Genomic DNA, 19,535 nt, shown 5'->3' on the forward strand with positions numbered 1-19,535 from the left:
AAAAAAAAAAAAAAAAAAAAGCTGGAGGAGAGGAGCTGAGGAGACGGGGCGCCGGTATCAGTGGTGCTGAGAGCTGCCACGCTGCGCTGCAAACAGTCTCTCCGTGAGGCTGGAGGAGAGCTGGAGTTTCAGAGGCGATAGGGACAGCAAGATGCGCTCCCCCCCTGGTTTGGAGGGATAAAAAAAAACGAGGGAGAGCAGAAAATACAGTCTGAGTCTACGTCAAACCCGAGGACGCTGCGTTATCAGAGTGCAACGGAGGCTGAAGCCAGACAAGTACAAAGGGAGAGTCGAGCCGCCGAGTCCAACTTATTCCTGATGGCATCCGTACTTGGAAACAACAGCCGTGCGTCGGGGGCTCAGAGCGGCCAGGTCAAATGCAAGCTGAAAAGGAGAAGGAGGAGGCGATCGAAGAGAAAAGGTAAAAAAACCCCAACAACTTTAAACCACTTCTTCCATTTTGTGCCCCCTCTTTTTTTTTTTTTTTTTTCCTCCAGTGGAAGGGAAGGCAGAGGTCGTGCGCACCTTGGCGGGGTATCGGAGCGCACGGTAGCCGGGCGACTGCGCGCTGCCTCAGCCGGTGTAGAGCAGGCTCCGCGGCGTGTTTGTTCCGTTCAAATTGAACTGCTTAAAAAAACAGTGAAGGTGCAGAAACGTTACAGTGTAAATGGATAGAAGTAAACCGGAATGACGCCCTGTTTTTTCTCTGTAAAGTTGAAGTTGCTGCTGCCTTTCTAGGGCTTAAAAAAGCCTTCATGAACATCGGCGAGGACAACGATCACATTTAACCACCAACTCGCTTTAATACACATAGAAAAGTAACCTTATCATGTAAAAGTAGCCTCATCAATGAAAGCGGTAGATTATTTTTTTAATGCATCCGAATAGTAACCGACGATGTCTCTGAATCCAGTTGAACTTCAGCTCTTCGTTGAAAACAAACTCCATGATTTGAATTACATTAACGCATCAGTTTCAATCAGTAACTTAAGATAAATTCAGCTCAGAGACTGAGGTAAAAGCAAAGCCTCATGTGCACTGTAATAAGAATTTTACACCTCTACATTAAAACTACACTAACATCCTGTTATTCAGCACAGATATACCTGATAATTACTGTGAGCCTCTTTCTTTTCCTGTTGCCTCATAGAAAATGTTTTAGATTAGAAGCTTGATTCTTCAGAGCTCTGCTGAACTATACCGAACACTAAAAAGTCTTAAGTTTGAGAAACACTTAAAGTCCTGCAGCAGGGGGAGAAAAACAAAGAGAAAAAGCAATCAGCTATTTCATTTTGTTTGCTGCTATTTTATTTGTGTATTTAAAAAAATCCTAATATCTCAGATTGACTACAGTAGAAGTGTTGCTGCTGATGAAGTCGGTGTATTAACAGCTGGATCTAATAAACTGAGACATACTGTGGGAGAATCAGTTACATGTGTATCAGAATGGAAAGGCGTGCTGATTTTCAGTGACTGAAACATAATAAGAGTGTCCCTCTTTATCTGGACTGTTAATAAATGCTGACCAAGGTTCACGGTAAACAAATCCCCCCCCCCCCCCCCGTTTGGTTTTTACACCCCTTCAACCCGCAGGGGAGACGTCCAGTTCCAGTATCTCTGCCGGATGACACACATTTTCTACCATTTATTCCACGCGTTTACCGACAAAATTAATTCACAGCACTCTGGACCGAAAGCACATTTCCACCTTGCCACCTCTCACTCGGTTATTCTTCTCGATTTTTGAACAATTTAAAATGGTCACAATTTTGCTGCTCAGTGTTAAAATCAATCTGCAAGTGATTTTTGTTTTTAATACCTTTTTAATACACCAGTTTATTTCATGTTGTAGCTCACAGTGTAGAATGAGGGGAAAGTGACATTTTAAAAAGAGAAAAACATCATGTACAATGTCAGTGCAGCTTTGAAAGCTTCAAAAAAAGAAGCCTGATTTAGCTTCCTTGATTACGTCTTCAAGTATTTTTAAATCAGCTTTGTGGCTAATTACCAGCAACTTACACAAATTGAAGCTTTGGCACAGACAACAAACACTCACTTCTTTATTTTTTTTATATTTTGTGCCATTGCTATAAGAAAAGAGAAAAGATCTAAATGAAATGGCAACAGCACATTTCATTTTCTTCCTTTATATTTCTAACAGATGATAACACAACTGTTTGTTCTGTGTGTGCTCGGAGATACTGACGTGCCAACCCCGTTGCATTGTGGAATATGGGCGAACGCTCCGAGCGTGTTGACGTATCCGACTGCAACTGAATGCATAAAGAGCATTCACAAACACTTTGCACTTGTCGTCAAACTACAAACAGACAACCGCACCTCATTTCCATAACCTCTTGATTTTTAATAGCCCAAGTAATTGAGACAAGGGAGACAATACATAAAATATAGTGCTGAGGCAAATGTATTTACATAATGGAAACGACAGAATTGGTTCCACAACATTAAGCATTGCATATGAGAATCACACGACGCGCACACATTAGCTGACAGGCCTTCGCAGCGTGTTTCCCAACGGCTAATTTATCAGCACTGCTGATTCATTCTGATAACACGGGACATTAGGGGCCAGTTCAGGGACCGATTGTAAATGAACTGTGTCTTCGGGAAGTGCTGATAGCCGCTGACTCCTCCAAAGCTGCAGGAGGTGGTTTTTCCTGTGCAGTTTGTTTTTTTAAATTTGGGTGGGGGGGTGGGGGGGTGGTGGTGGTGGTGATGGTGGTGATGGGGAGAAAGAAAAAAGCACTTTGAACAGGAAATGTTTAAGCTGTCAAAATGAAAGCCCGATTTATGATTGAAGGATTTTTTCTTTTCCTATTCCTGCTTCAAACTTGACCACAAATTACACAAAGCCGCCCGCACAGCTTTTTTTTCTTCTTTTTTTTCTTCCATACAATCATTATTATCCTTTATCTTTTATACTGTAAATGCCTGAAAATGCCAGCTGATCATCATCTTGAGATTTCACACAATTCTAATTTTTATCGAGCCATAAAGGCATGAAGTCTCGGGGGGATTATTGCGTGGCATTTGGGGTTTAATCCCTTGAAAAAGGCTGCAGATTATTTGTAGTTGGACTCACTGAAACCTATGTGTGTATTCAAAAGGTTGTAAGCAGATTTCCCACCACCCCTCCCTAACACTTCTATTGATTTATTTTATTTGTCTTTTTTGGAATTGTTTTTTTTTTTTTTTTTTTTTAGGAGACTTTAGATGAAATCAAGAGAAGATGATGTGGGGCAGCGTTAGAGATTTATTTGTTTACATCTCTTGTCTTGGGAGCAGACTTCCTGGAAATCTCACACACATTCTCTGGGAGCCACAGTTTGCCAACCCCCCCCCCCCCCCCCCAGTATTGTGCAGGTTGCAATTCTCCTGTCAGTTCGGCATTGTGGGGACGCGCTCCTCGCTCCGCGTTTTGTTTGCTGTCCCTTAAGCTCAGTGTTTGACCAGCGACCTCTGTCTGTCACCGCTTTCCGAAGGATTCATGGACGTGCTGCGTATCTGCCTCTTAATTAATCACAGCCTTGTGATATACGGTTATGCCTCTCAAGAGAGGGGGGGGGGGTGCTGCTACTGCTGCTTTATTCCTGCCACAAATATAAAATTCTCTTTTGGAGATGGGTGACAGTCCGGTGATGTACAGTACAGCAACATCTGGGTGAAAAGTGCTGCACTCCCTATTACAGCGCAACCCAGGGTTACTGTCTGCAAAAATCACATCTGTCAGTCCGACTCCATCACTCTGACACAAGCCTTTTTTTCCTCCCTTCTTCCTTTATCTGTGGCATATGTGGCACATATTCCTTGTCTTTTATCCACACAATGTGTTTTTTTTTTTTTTTACGAACAAAAATAAGCACTGCAGAGATTTATAGACCAACATTATTTTTTACAGCCGCACTTATCACCCTGTGCTCTTCAGCGCGCAGTACAGTATATCAGCGTATCATCAAGAGTGCCGGGGGGGTGAAAAAAACCCCACAAGAGTGTAACATAATTTATGTAGCGGTTAATGTTTACGCTCTCGTTCCTCGCGAGGGGTCGAGTGTGGGCAGCCAAGGTGATGGTGGAAGTTGAGGCGGTGGGGGGGCTTGAGGGTCATTGCTCCCTCGCGTGTGTGGTGACTGGAGCCATTGGGAAAGAGAAGGGGGGGGGGGGGGGGGGGGGGGGGGTCGATCGTTGTCGAGCAACCCGGATGCTCTCTCAGGGCTGATGTGACTGTCTGCTGAACAGAGCTGGCAACAGTGAGAGGAAACTGTGCTGATGGCAGTAGTAGTGCAGGCTGTAGAGGAGGTGAGGGTGGAGGTCATGGTGGAGGCTGAGCCTGAGTGGACAGACACCACTCACTTTATTACGTTTGTGCACGTTTAAATAATCCAAAATCATTGATTTAACCAGCCAGGTACAAGATTTTATTAATGACAGGTTTGCTGCTCTTAATTCATTGATTAAGAGTGTTGAATGAAAACCTTGTACCTCCAAAATGTCATGTATTGCTGTTTGTTTAGAAAGATTTCCAAGATGTAAAAAACAATTCCCCATAGTGAAAAGTATATACCTTTTTAGCGATTTTACATTTTTAGATGTTTGGATGAGAGTGGGGAACAGCATGTAACAGCCAGAATGAGTGAGGATGTTTAAGTTACATAGTATATATGATGCAGCACCGGACCACCAGGATTCCCCCTCCAAATGTTTTTGTTTATGCAGCTTTCTTTGTTTATTAGTTATGATTTAAAACTCTTGCAGCTTCAGCATTCATCCTCATGTAATACATGAGAATCAGAATCAGAAAAACTTTATTGTCCATTGCAAGGGAGTGGAAATTCATTTTGACGTGGCGCATCTAAGTCCCGTTGTTTGAATGACGTGTTTACATCATTGTGTCGACCCACTGAAACGGCTCAGTTCAAGTAAAAATTGCTGTTACGAGGGTTTTATTGAAGCGGGCGACAGAACTGCAAAGAAAAAAAAAAAAAGGATACAAATTCAGAAAAATAGGTCTCTTTTATGAGCAGTACAATACTCAAACGCTTTCTGAATGAATGATCTCATTGAAAAAACAAGTGTTACACCCACAGTAGTATAAACAGTGGAGATGTGCTGTGGTTCATTGTGGTGCACTGGAGTGTTCTGTGTGTCCGCCTGTGAAATGACTATTTTCAATGTAACCTGTTTAGTAACATCGGTGTCCCACTGCCTGTAAACCTGTATGTATGGATTGTAACGGTACAGTATATTTCCTGCAATGGCCTACATTTTCATTCAGAATCCACTGCTAAATAAAACCCAGCAAGACACAGACAGGCAGTAAACGCCCATCTTGCCGACTCTCTGAAATTGTCCACTCCACTTATTTCCTCATGTAGATGTATTCACAGCAGGGCTTGGGGGGGCGTTCCTGGTTGGGGAACACGGATGTTGGGACAGCCCAATGTCACACAGCCTGCGTGTTGTGGGAGGATGGAGAAAAAAAAAAGGGGGGGGGGGGGTTGATGTAAAGCTCTAGTTTTAGCCCTGAAACACTTCTGTCACATTTGTTTGTGTTTGTGCTGATAAACGCATTAAGAGCCGCCACAAAAAAACCACCTCTGGCATTTATGAGGTTAATGAAGGTCAGCGCTGGTGGTAACGGTGCGGCGCTCCTCCGTGTGCACACCCACGGCTTGCTGAATTTTACAGGCACTTCCTGATTAAAGGTAGCGGCAGAAGTCGTCGGTTTAGGACACGGCGTCCTCTAACCGACTGAACATTTAGCTGAGGGGGGGAAAAAAAGGTTATTACTACTGACTGTGGTCTCATGAGGACAGCTGATAAAATGACCAAGGAAAAGGAGTAGCACAACTTTAGCACATTAGCATAATTAGTAATTATCTCGTAATAGTCCCTCTTGGCTTTTTTTCGTAGCTCGGCAGTGGGAAATTCTACTTAAAGTTCAGACAGAGAAAACAAATTTTCAGCCAAAATGTCTCAGTGACACACACACACACACACACAGGAGCTGGTGGAGCCTCTGCAGTCAGGTTGCGGAGAAAAAAAAAGAATCATGAGTATCAAAAGCACAGATGCCGGTTTAAAAAATTCAGAAGGTGACACTTAAGTTAATTAGTCTGTTGTTTGATGACTCCCAGAGTTGGAGAGATAAGGGTATTACTCACATCACAAATAACTTGTTGCTATGACGACAAAACACAGAAATTAAATTGAGTTAGTCATGTGTTGCGCTCCGTCAATCTGTCCACAACAGCTTTCAAAACAATAACGACTTCAGTGTGGACATTGGAGGATTGTAATACCGCAACACTGTTAAATGGCGCTAATTTATGTGTTGCCGGGGTGGAAGTGGTGCTCCTAAGTGTATCAGATGATGCGTCTGTGTGTTAATTTGTTTGCATGTGCAGAGTGATTTATTTTCACTGTGTGTGTGTATGTGGGTGGGTGTGTGTGTGGGGGGCGGGGAGGGGGGGTTGTACAGTACGTGCTGGTGCGCTGCCGATCGTAGCGAGCTGTCAGTCCTCATAAACAGAGATGTAGCACAGCAAGTCAGCAGCATTATCTCTTCCTGTCAGTGTTTGTGCGTCTGCAGTGGAATCCAGCAGACAAAGCAACACGGGAGAGTTGATGGTTTAAAAAGAGGGTGAAGCTGCCTCGTAAGAACTGACAAGATATGTTGAGGTGGCGTTGGACATACAGCAGGGCACCAAACCTGAGTCAAAATTCAGCCGTTAGAATCACACCTCCAATGAAATGTTGCTTTGTCATACGTGTGTCAGACGTTCAGTGAACGCATCATAATGTTTTTTTAATGAAAATGGTTTGTTGGAGCCATAAGTTTGACATGTAAATGATTTCTTTATCCAGCTGGACCTTCATTATTGTTTTGACTTTGTTCTTTTTTGATTGTGAGACCCCATAGTTTGAAGCATTATCTCCTTGTGATCCCTCAGTACAGAGTGCATGTCTGAGTTGTGAGCAGTGATTTTCCCTTATTAGAGTGTTTCTTTTGAATAACTTAAATTGCCTGAAGAGGTAAAACGATGCAGTGTTTAACAAGACAGAAGCAAAAATGTCAGTACATTCTAAAAAATAAAGATAATTTAGTGCAGTGGAATTTGGGGTTTTCTTTTTTGCCACCTTGGAAAATCATCTTGAGGCCACCTTGATTGATAAAGTGACTTCTTGTGGTGGTCTTGTCCCATAGGTTGGGATAAATCATCTTATAGTATACTTTTAAGGAGAGTAGGTTGGTTTTAAAATTGGGGGACACTTCTGAAGGAACTCAGAGCTCTTCAATAAAAATGTATTAAATTATTAATCCACTACTACACAGATTATGTTCAGTTTCCTTGATGTTTTAACTACTGTCTTATCTTTGATGTTTAATACTAGGACAATAGGAGGTAATTAAATTACCTTGTTAATTAAAAATTCATGCAGGGGATGTGTACTGAGTGGTGTCTGCTGTCTTCCTCTCAGGATGCAACCAACCTCCAGTAACCTGTATGTAGCCTGACATTCGAAACTTGGGCAGAGATTGTTGGAAAAGTGCTTGTAATGTAATGTTTGTTGTGCTTGAGGACGACACTATTCAGAAAGATTTCAGTCAGAAATTCAAAAACAGTATTTTTAATAGTGAAAGGAACCAGTTGAGTGTCACATGAAATGTCCTTTTTATGATTGGTCTCGCAACAGAAATACTGAAATGCTGCACTGTAAATGTGTTAGCTACATGCTGGAAGATATTCAGTCACATGACAATTTGCTCTAAAATTGTATTATTATTACTTTTTTGTTTCTACTAGTTAAGCATTCTCTCAAGACAAGCTCTCACATCTAATCTGAGGTTCTGCCAATAGCGAGGAAGCACCCCACACATCATGGTGGCAAAACATTTCTCCAGTTTATGATCCTAATTAGCTCTAACTGTGCCATCATCCCTGAGTCATCATGCCTGGAGAGAAGCCAGATCATCCCTCTCCTCTCCGTCTTCCTCTCTCATTTTCTCTTCTTTCATGTGGTCTCTCCCCGTTTCTGTCTCGCTCTCTTTTCCTGTCTTTCATTTCAGTGCACACACACTCTCTGTTATTGTTATTGTTGTCCTCTGGCTTGCTCCTGAGTATTCGCAGCGCGGTAGCTGCTACTGTGAAAAGGGACATATTTCATGAGCAGAAAATAGCTAAAGAAGGTGTTAGAATTTGTGCATGAAAAAAAAAATCTTTATGCTGTTTGACAAATTCACTCCTGAATCCTGCAGGTCAGCAATGAAATTTGCCACACTGCCGTTTGAGCGCATCTGAGAATAAAAGATCAGAGGAATGCCCTTTTGACAGCATCTGATCAGCTGGCCGAGGCTGCACTGTTGACTCCTGGCAACTTAAACCTTTGCACTGATGTCATGCTTCAGCCACATGACAGCACAACTACCTCGTGTGCTGTGCTGACATAGCAAAGTTAACACTGATACCCCGCCTCATATGGAATAATGAAATTGGATGAAGCAGCTTAACCACACGCCATCCCCTTCTCTCGCCATCAGACTGGGTGCCTATTTGAGATAACGTTAATGAAGGGGACTTTAGCCAAGAATAGACACGTCTTATTGCTGGAGGGGGCGGGTGGGGGGGTCGGGTAGGGACGGGGAGGGGTGGGGCGCTAACAGCATTTATTTCCATTAATAAGATGGAACGTTTTACAAGAGGGCCTCTCCTGAGGGCTCTCTCCGGAGGTCGGAGAGAATCCTACACCTTAACAACCTCCAAACGAGTTCATTTTACCAAGCGGGGGCCACGTGGAGAGACTCTGCGGTGTGTCTTTTCTCAAAGAAACTTGTCTTAACCTTGACGTGGGCTCCACACAACTTGAGCCGAGGTGGACACTCAATCACGATAATCACTGCTGTCCGTTCCTGATAGATCTTTTTTAGGTCATTAATATGAATCTGAGCCGAAGCAGCTTCAGACACTGGTACCTTTGCTCTGTCAGCACTTTGGTATGTTTTTTTATTCCTTGAGGAGATGGCAAATTACTTATCTTCAAGTTCTTCAGTCCAGTTGACTGTTCATTACATCCTGTCCTCTAACAGCCAAAAATTTCACTGTATTGTAAAGAGTTTGGAGGACCTTTAGCCTCCAATTTTTTCGCATTATTCCTCTATTAACTCAACAAGTTCACATTTAAGACCATTTTATAGGGTTTCCCCCTTAAAGGGAATATATTATGCCTATTTCCAGGTCTAAATTTTTAAAACGGGGCTTTACTGGAATATCTTTGCATGATTCAGAAACTCCTTATTTAACTCATACTGACCCTTTATGCGGGCTCCCAGTTTAAACTCTGTCTGAAACAGGCCATTTTACCTAATTTCTTTTAGGTCCCTATCCCGAGGAGCCCACTGTATTCTGATTGGTTAGATCCTGGAAGCTGTCTTTCAGGAGACATCCGCCCGCTATGTCAGCAAACCATACAACCAACTGTAGTAGCAGGATTTCAAAAGGTCATCTTCATAAATACGTCTGTACATGTTTGAGCCAAAATCCGACCTGATATATGAGTGTGGACAAGGCAAACAGCACCTTGGAGAACCTTAGCAACAACCTTAGCAACCAAGGCTACAGGACAAATGACCGTTTATGGTCATGCACAAAACCTTAAGTCAGGTCATCTGCAAAGTAGAAAAAAACACTGGAAAAGCAAGGGAGCATGTTTTTTTTAATAAAAAAAACCAAACTTTGACCATGTTTAGCATACAGTATATAAGTAACAGAAAATAACAAGTTAAAGTCAGATGGAGTTTTCAACCAACTCATTGATTTTTGTCACTTCAGCCAACAATATTCAGGGTTGTTGGCTAGACATGAGAAGCCTTCTTTGCATTACTAAGAATTTTAATTGGTAAATCTGCCATATGATTGCTTCATCATTGTAATCTGCACTAAAAGTTTGACATGTAGCAACATAACGGGGGAGGGGTCTAGCAAATGGTCATTTCTGCCTTCTAACTATGTTGTAATAGCCCTGCTATGATGCAATATACTCACTAAGGATTACAGCATTATGTGATGGGAGAGCATCACAGGGAGTAGTGCATTATCTCTGTCTGGTAAGGAGGTCATGAGCTCAATTAATATGTTGGTATACAGAATGTTTTGTAGCACTGTGATATTTTTACTCTCTGCAAGGGGTCAAGAGCAATCCCCCTCTTCTTCCTCAATATGTTAATAAGTCTGTTGGTTCAGTCATGGTAAATGGTAAATACACGTTTCACCCGGCGCACATTAGATCCATGTGGCTGATGGAATTGCTTAATGGCAGATTAGTCCATTGATAATGATGAGAGCGCACATGTGAGCTTACCTTACCGCTTCATTATTCTGCTCACATGCGAGCATTAAATAACAGTTTTTCCCCCTCTTCGCCCTACAGTAAATCCTCTCTCATCCATCGATTCCAGCATCCTTTAGGGGTTCCTTCTGGGGGAGACCGACAGGCTTATCTTGCAAATCCTTTAAAAGGTTTTAAGGAAGAAGAAAAAAAAAAATCTTTGCCTGCATTAACTCTGTCTGATGTTCAGCATATCACCGCTGAGTCGGCCGCTGATGGCCGGGTGGAGTTTTATACACCTCTGGGCCGATCCGTGCGATATGTGCAGTCTTGTTTTCCAAGTTTCTTAACAGTCACACAGCGTGGTGTTTATTTTTCCCCCTTGCCGCCCTGATTTTGATTTGTACAGCTTGAAGTGATGGAGCGTAATAGATGTGTTTGCATTTGCTGAAAAACTGAGAGTTCCAATCACTCATCCATTGCCTTTGATAGCTCAGAGTGTATTTGGTTTTGCCCAGATAAGGCCTGAGTATACATCGAGTCGGATTCAGTTGGATTGTTTGTACACACATGGTGCTTTGGCATGGGTCTGCTTGGATGGGCTTTGGCATGATGGAGAATTTCATCCCCGACCCTCCCTCCCCACATCCCTCCCCCTCCTCCCTGCTCCTCTACCTCCCTGACAATCCCACAGTGGTGCTGTGGGGCTCGAGCTGTCGGTGAAGGGTGAAGGGTGTGTAGGACCCGAGGCTACCAATGGCGCCTCGCGTTAAAGGACAAAAGAAGAGAGGATGTCTCTAGGTTGAAAGAGTCCCAGAAATGCTGGCACAGATGAACCTGCCACCATTCTAATTTTAGACACAAGGTATATTGTGCAAGTCCTCATCAGAGGTACACGTGCAGTAAAAAAACTGAATTCAGTGTTTGGTGAGGATAAAACCACCTGCTGTACATCTGAAGAGAAGCAACCTGATCAGTCAAACAACATTGCTTTTATATGTCTTCCAGTTTTCTCTCAATAATGATTGAAGACAACTTCATATGTCATACATCTACTGCATAGCACACTTTGTTGGACCCTACTATTGAAAGTGGCTGACAAAACTGTGAATTCATACATTTTTGTCATGAAATCTCCAAATGGAAACTAGCTAAACCTGACTCTAGCACTGAGATGGACACACTAATAAACATTAAACATAAAAAAATACAGTTTATGATGAAATGTACTACTTGCTACCTTTACACACCTTCTTTCTTTGTAATTGTTTTCTTCCTTTTCTTTATGTTGTCCTCTGTCCTGGCTTGTTCTGTCTTATTATCAGCTTGTCAATCAACTTAGAACCACTTTGAACTACATTAATCAGTATGAAAGGTGCTATGTAAATAAAGTTTGATTGATTGATACCTGCAGAAAAAAACTATCAGTAAACACCTGATGCAGCTCAATGACTCCTCTTGTTTTTGAAGTGCTGCACCAAATATTGTATATCTGCCAAAGTGAGTATTATATTATTATATTATTATATTATTATATGAGAGTGAGTGTTATTGTACTCAAATTAGGGTGAGTGCTTTCCAAAACATGTATAATTTCTTAAAGTTCAGAAACAATAAATAACATCAAAGTAATCATCTGTAGTACTTTAACATCGATCTGGGGTTCCGCCTCTAAAACAACAGGCCGCATCTGAGCAGAATTCAAACTGCAGTACACTCAGTGTGTCCCGTTTGTTTTCAGCGGAAGGAGAGAGTGGCAACCGGGTTTAATGATAATAGCCCTGACGATAGCAATGATAATCCTCCTGCTATTCCTGCTGACTGCAGAGAGCCTGCGCTTTGTTCTCCGCTCCTCCTATTAGCGTGATGGAGGTTCATTTTAATTTGAATGGACCATCAGTTGGATAAGGAGAGAAGCGCTCGCTCGCCCGCTCACTCGTGTACGTGCGCAGACTTGTGTGGAAGAGAAATCGAGCATGGAGGGAAATATGTGCGCATGAGAGGACGCGGGCCGCACGCATGCCTACGCACTAACACACAGACACACACACAGACACACACACACACACACACCGTCTGTGCTGTCAAACAAAGACACAACAATGGAGAAGTGCCCGCAGGTCAGTGTGGCGACCTCTCCGGGCTGCAGGTGCTATTATCTTCTTGGCACCTGTTCCAGGAGAGATTCTCCCAACTGTCAGCCACAGCTGAGGCTTAAAACGCCAAGATGGCTGACAAAGAAGACTTCAAATAACGAGGTCGAGGCATGTGGACAGGGAGCCTTGTTGCTCTTCAGGTGCCATTTGTTTCAGGAAGAGGGGCGAAATAGGGGTACTTAACAATAAATTAACCAGTTTGGATAGATGTCAAAATTGATATGTGGGTTTGTATAATGAAGGTTCCACACTTTAAAGGGGATGTTGCGTTCTTATAAGTCTAGCTCAGTTCATATAAAGAAAGATGCACATTAGGCCACTCAACCTGGTATGACAAAGATTTCAATGAGTAAAGGAAAGAAGGAGACCTAATAGTATACTCGCCACATGATTTCCAGAAAAAAATTTGTAGATGAATAATTAGAAAATATTAGTTAAACCATTACAGCTGGTTTGTTTAATCTCTACAAAAACTGAAGTGAAGAAAATGGAAATTTGTGGTTTTATGAAGGATTATTTATCAGACTATTGTTTGGCTGGACTATTTGCTGGATTGTTTGTTGCCAGGCAGCCTCACGGTGACAGCAAGAACTACAAGAAGTTACTGTGCCTTGCCGAGAAATAGTTTGATACATAACACCTCATGAAACCCAAATTGTTGTGCGTGTTATATATGACCTAAAGGTGCTGATAGGTGGATTTTATTTCCTTTTGAAAAGAGCCAAGCTAGATGTTGAAGCTGAATAATGTTAACGTCAAACTATTCCTTTAACAATAAGAACTATACATCAGTCCCGTTTATCACGCTGCTACATTCTGCAAATTTAAAGTGACTCAAACGAGCTAAATGTTTTTTTTCTGTAGCATCTCTCTCTGCTGTAGTATTACTATTTCTGTGTGTGTGCATGTGTGAAATAACACACATGCACACGTGTGTGGTGTTAAGGAAGTTGATGGTGTGACATTATACTTTATTTTTAAACCTACTTTGTCATTCCATTAAATACTGGGTGATTGTGTGAGTGGAGCGCTGCAGTGTTAGCGAGGGTGTAAATGCTGCTCTGGAGGCTTTTTCACACTGACTGCGATACAGTTACTGAGGTAACAATAAATCAATGAAAACCAGTTTGAACATCTGTACAATATAACAGCATTTACAACTATTAATGAGCTAAAACTTACCGAATTTTAGTGAATGTGAAATTTAGCATGGTGACAGGAATCAATTTGTTTCAGTTTGTGTTGCATAAATGTGTGGGAAGATTAAACTAACTGTATATACAGTCTGCATTAGTATTAGTATGAAAAGTTGGCAGCCTCACTGAGACAGATGCTTGTTCTTAGTTGTGACCCTGAGTTTGTTCTGGTTCCCTGTGGCACAGTTAGAGTTTATACAGTCTCCTGCCTTGTGCCGGACGTGGCAGACAGTATAAGCAAGGCTCAGCCCTGGCTCTCTGCGTGGGTAGTTTGTCATCGCTGTTTCTTCAGGGCTATCTAAATAGCAGCAAACGGGGCGCGTTCATCATCACATTCATCCTCACCAGGGTGAGAGATGGATGCCCTACCAGTCCACCAGGTCATGAGTTATCACCCACCAGGGGCTGCTGGTTCATACAAAGGTCAAAGGACTATTTGTCTTTAGGCAAGTGGGCCTCTCTGGTTAGGCCCTCTGCTGCACACACAACACAACACAACACACACACACACACACACACACACACACACACACACACACACACACACACACACACACACACACACATAGCCCCAGTCACTTACCTGTTGTCTCCAATTCCTTATTTTAGTTTATACAACAACTATATTTTTAAGTTGAATTTGGAGGCGCTGGAAGGCTAATTATCTCCTGGCTGTAGCTCCATATTTACCGCATAAACATGAAAGTGTTGTCAATCTTATTGTCTAACTCAGCAAATAAGCAAATTATACTTACTGCTTATTGTTATCAGTAGTTTATGCAGATGATCTCACCGTGTTATCACATAAACTATCATGTATCAACAAAGACAATAGTGTCATTTCAACAATGTGATTTCACAGCCTTTTCCTTTTTCTATGAAGCTGCTCTTCAGTTGTCATCGCTGGCCCTTTTCACATCTGGTATTAATATATGTCTCTGGTGATCAGATCATAAGTGGACAGCTCTAAGTACAAGTGTGAACGCAGCCAACGCATTGAGATCTGATCTCTCGCCTCATGTGGCCATGTTGTTTTAGCAGTGTGAATGTATACGTGTCCTGTGCTGCGTTGAAGGACCGTCTACTCCACTGACGTCCTCTATTTTCCAGCAGACTTGGCACAGGAAGTGCGTGCTGCCTCCCGGCCTGTGTGCCTTCAGTCCAAAGCTGTGTTTACTTTTCTGATAACAGAATGAACAAATTCAGTATTTTGTTTTTCTGTTTTTCATGTGAATTAAAAATGAAATTCGCTGACCATTTCTTTCCCTGTTTCCCCGTTTTTCATCTTCCATTCGGCAGTTGGAACAGAAATTAAACCAAAACCAGAAAATAATTTGTTTTGTGCTTGTCTGTCTAAATATTTCAGAAGCTAAACACTGATCTCTGTTTCCTCTGCTCTGTCAAGTTGATAACAGTTGGTAGTTTTGCTGCGCTGCTCAACGTGATGGAGGTCAGGATTTATCAGGAGGACGGCTGCTTTACTCCAAACAATCTCACTGTATTAACCTGGACTGTTTGCGTGACCTTTTGGATGTGTAGAAGAACACAGGACATTAATTAACATTAGATCCTGACCAATCCTGTCGGCGTGTCTAGATATTACACTGCTGTGCCTCATGTGTGATGACCCAATCTTTGCTAATGTAAAGGATGTAGGTGTTTATTGCGTATGGAGTGGAGAAGTGAGATCTGATCACAGGCGGTCACTCAGGCTGCATGTGGAGAAGAGAAGCATTCTACTGCCAGGTGTGAACTTGATGTACTTAGAGTTGTCCACTTGTGATCAGATCACCCATGATGCAGGTGTAAACAGTGCCATTGTTGTCAGGGCAACATGGCACCCTGAGGTTAGGAAGAGGAGGAGAACGGTGACAGAAAGTGTCAGATCAGCAAAGGGATAGACGAATATGAACAAATTCACCACAGATTTCCTTCATATGATTTTCCTGCTGGAGGTTTCTCTACGTCAGCCTGTATTTATTGTGTTTATGTAAGTTGTGTTGGCCTGTTGACAGCTTTCTTTTTATATCATCACACTGTCATTGACAGAGAGCGTCGCCACTTATGATAACTGTGATTTTTCTGCTCTTTTTTTCCACACTATCAATAGCAAATTTAATAGTATTTCCATATTGAAAAACATCAGAGTGCAAAGCTTAAATGTGTAATAATAACAACAATAAGCATTTTTACAAAGCGCTTTCACAATAATACACTAATGATAAAAATTAACTGCAGCACCAATGATCAAAACATCAACATATAAACTGATTACCTCCAGACCTGCTAGCTGTGAGTTAGAGGGCTGTTATGTAATGAGTCTGAGGGCATATGGATCGGCTCTTTGTTAAAACTAGAGAATGCATTATCATTAGTCTGGCTACAGTAAAGAGCCAGCCAGCCCTGAATGCTGAATACATTCATTGTCTTTCATTCCCACTCATTAGACTCTTATAATGAAGACTGGTTTGCTCCCAGCACAAATTTACCCTTTTTAATTTATTTACAGGAGATACTTTACACAGCCACTAACATCACCTGTTCAGATAAGATAAAATAACATGAAACTTTAATGATCTCTGTGGGGAAAGCTGTAGATGGTAATAATGAATACACTGAAGGAAAAAAAAAAAGGTTTATAGCAAAGCGGGGAGTATTAAATGATCCCAGACCAGCAATTTCATCATTAAACATTTTAAATAGGCATTTATGAATACAATTACAAAAACTTAATTATTGTATTATGCAAAATAACAGCTGGAAACCTTACAGCAATTAAAAAAAAGAAACATTGTGTTTATCATGTTAACATTTTGAGTTTTGTATAAGATGTAAAAACAGGATATAAAGTAGAATTTGAAATTTTCTTAACACACAATTTCTCACAGCAGTTTTAAATTGCTAAATTTACTTATGGTTTTTAGTCATTAGCTATTATTGTGTGGAATATGTCTGAATGAATGTGTGGAGGATGTGTTTTTAACTTGTGGCACCTTACAGGAGTAGCAGTCCGAATTTTGTTTTTTAAACAATACAATGACATTAAAGACATTCTGCTCCTGATACTGAGATGTTTAATCAAAGACTCTTGACAAGTTGTCTATAGTTAGTTTCATAAGCATTTATCAGTAGTAATAGAGCATAAACAGTGCACCCTTTACTCAGTGTTCACTTTTCAGAGCAACAGGTGGCTCAACAACTATTACAATTTAACAACTTTACTTTTATTTATTATTGCATTAATCAGGTTTTAGTGATGTATCTGGGCAACAAGTTCAAGTCTTGCAGGTTCCAGGTTTTAATCGGTTAACCAGATAACTGTCCAAAACTGCACACACTCCAACAACACACCCCTATACAGTAATTAAAGTTAAGATGAAGGATGAATGTTCATGCAACAGGCTTGATTCATCTTTAAATTGTTCATATACATGAATATTTAAATTCAACATATCCTTATGATAGCTTACTACAGTTTTATTGTGTATATAATGTTAATTGAACATGGACATGTATCCTTATATAATCCTTATGTACTCTGTAGGTTAGAGTATGTAATGTACTGATTATAGTTTTTTATGCACACATTTCTGAATAGTACATATATTTATATATTAGCTTATAAGAATTTGACTGTTATAAATCAGCAGTTTGTAAACACTGATATATTTAAAGCTACTGAATGATTATATATAATGTATGAGGACAAATGATTATATGTGATTACAATTATGCATTAATAAACAAAACAAAAAATAGTGTATCTGTTTACAGGAAAATTTGTGTGCTATATTGTTTTTATAAAGCATTTATTAATAGTTTATATGCCGCATATAAATTCCTAATTTGAGGCATTATAATAAAGTGTTACCAAAAGTTCTCATTTCTAACAAGGATTCACAAACACAACATTAATCATCTCAGCAGTGCCATCAGCCATCAGGCATACTGGGACAAATCCCAGTGGTCTGCCGCATTGATGGACCGTCAAAAGATCTGTTTTTAGCGTCCCTGTCTGTCTCTGAATTCCTCTCCCAGCACAGCCCTGTGACACAGACAGTACATAATAAACTACATAAAGAGTTTGGAACACACATGGTGTCCAGCGTTTATCAGGATGCGTGTAACAAACAACAAATGACTGCAGCAGGTTTTTTAGGTTAATGTGGATGAAAGTAGTCCAAGCAATAAAAGATAACAATCAGACTTCTCTGTCACCACGTTCTCTCTCTCCGCTCCTCATCAAAATAACTCCAGCTTCCAGGCTGAAGTCTTTCACACACCTGCTTGTTGACCGGCTCTCCTTGCCAAGATGGTAATCTGATCCTTATTGGCTGCGCACTTGGCTAAACTGCAGCGATGCCCATTATCGTCCACCAAGCAGGTGCTGAGACGTATCGCTCCTTGATCACAATGCAGATTTTGCGCCGGGCGCACATCAAGCAATCCATTTTTCAATTTGGTTTCCTGCCTGAGATAAATTAACAGATGTCGATTGATTTTTCCCTTCCCGTGCAACTGTGAGCCTTGTTTACATCTGACAGCCAGGGCTTTATACCTGAGTGCTTGTTTGAGACGAATGCACAGTATAATTAGCGTTAAAAAAAAAAAAATTAGACTGACAACTGGCAGGAGACTTAGTAGGCAGTTACTTTGACGTGTTTTACTTTTCTTACCTCTTTGTTAAGCTAATCAACAGATTGCTTTGTGACAGAGAAGGTGTTGCTGTGAGATAGAAGACAGAGCTACAAAGGCTTGTGTCATTATCACACTTACACACACACACACATACGTCTGTAATTAATATTCTATTGCTTTATTATCAGTTCAATAATATCTGCATTACTCGTATGTCTTAATCACACCAACAACAGCACAGCAAAGGCTCCATTGTCACGTGTCATCCTCCTGGAGGCTCAGACTCAACTTGACGCCATCACTGAGGCCCCCCCAGCGTTTTCACCGCCATCCATGTTCACCAGCTGGTTATTATTGCTAAAAATACACTTACAAGACTTGTGTAGCCTGGCACCATCACACCCTAATGACGGGAGTCAAGTGGCGCGCAGCAGATATGCCCTCACATGAGCGCTGTCACAAGCCATTTAATTGAACTTGAGAAAATGGGAGCCAGCGTTGATTAGCTTTAAGCCCAGCCCAACCCCCCCACTAACCCCTCCCCACTACCACCACACACACACACACACACACACACACAAACGCGCCCTATTCCCGCAGGTCGTTATGCACTAATATGCCATCTTTATGACCATCATCTCAGTGATCATGATAGTTTTCATATAGTGATGAACTGATATTATTTCCCCGAGTTCCCTGTTCAGGCTTGTTGGAAGAAAACAGAAGTGTAGTATTGAAAGGACATAGAGGGTTAATGAGGAGCACTGCTTGGACGTTAGCAACCATCAAACAAATCTTCAAATTTTAAGTGTTTCTCTACAATTCATTACTCATTAAGCAACAGCCAAAGTTAATGTTTTAAAAACTTCTTAGAAAGTATGTATTACAAATTTAACACTCACTACCCTCAGCTAATCTTCTCCATTGGAAGTGTGTGGGTGTGATTTAGTCGCGTGAAAGCCAGTGGCCTGGCAATATAAGCAAAAAGAAAAAAATCACACAACTGTATCAAATGATTCAAAATTCAGATAAAAAACAAGGCTGAAACAGTAATCCCTTATGTGGAAAAACAAAACTGATCAGCAATTGATCTGTGTGAGTTCATGTAGAGCCCTATAGTCAGAGCCCGGAGCTGTTTAAGAAAGTTGCTTTTCAGGACATTTAAAGCTCTTAAATTGTGGAGTTTTTTTGTTTGTTTAGT

At 41.3% G+C, this 19,535-nt stretch overlaps 1 protein-coding gene across 1 annotated transcript in view; it reads left to right on the forward strand.

Annotated features, from left to right (window-relative positions):
- The first annotated feature begins 318 nt into the window (after positions 1–318).
- Positions 319–19,535, forward strand: part of adarb2 (adenosine deaminase RNA specific B2 (inactive)) — a 167,311-nt gene continuing 148,094 nt past the window's right edge. Inside the window, exon 1 of the mRNA XM_062441363.1 lies at positions 319–421. Coding sequence (XP_062297347.1) covers positions 319–421 — 103 coding nt within the window. The remainder of the gene's footprint in view (positions 422–19,535) is intronic.

This window comes from Scomber scombrus, chromosome 20, assembly GCF_963691925.1.
Source record: "Scomber scombrus chromosome 20, fScoSco1.1, whole genome shotgun sequence".
Classification (NCBI taxonomy): Eukaryota; Metazoa; Chordata; class Actinopteri; order Scombriformes; family Scombridae; genus Scomber; species Scomber scombrus.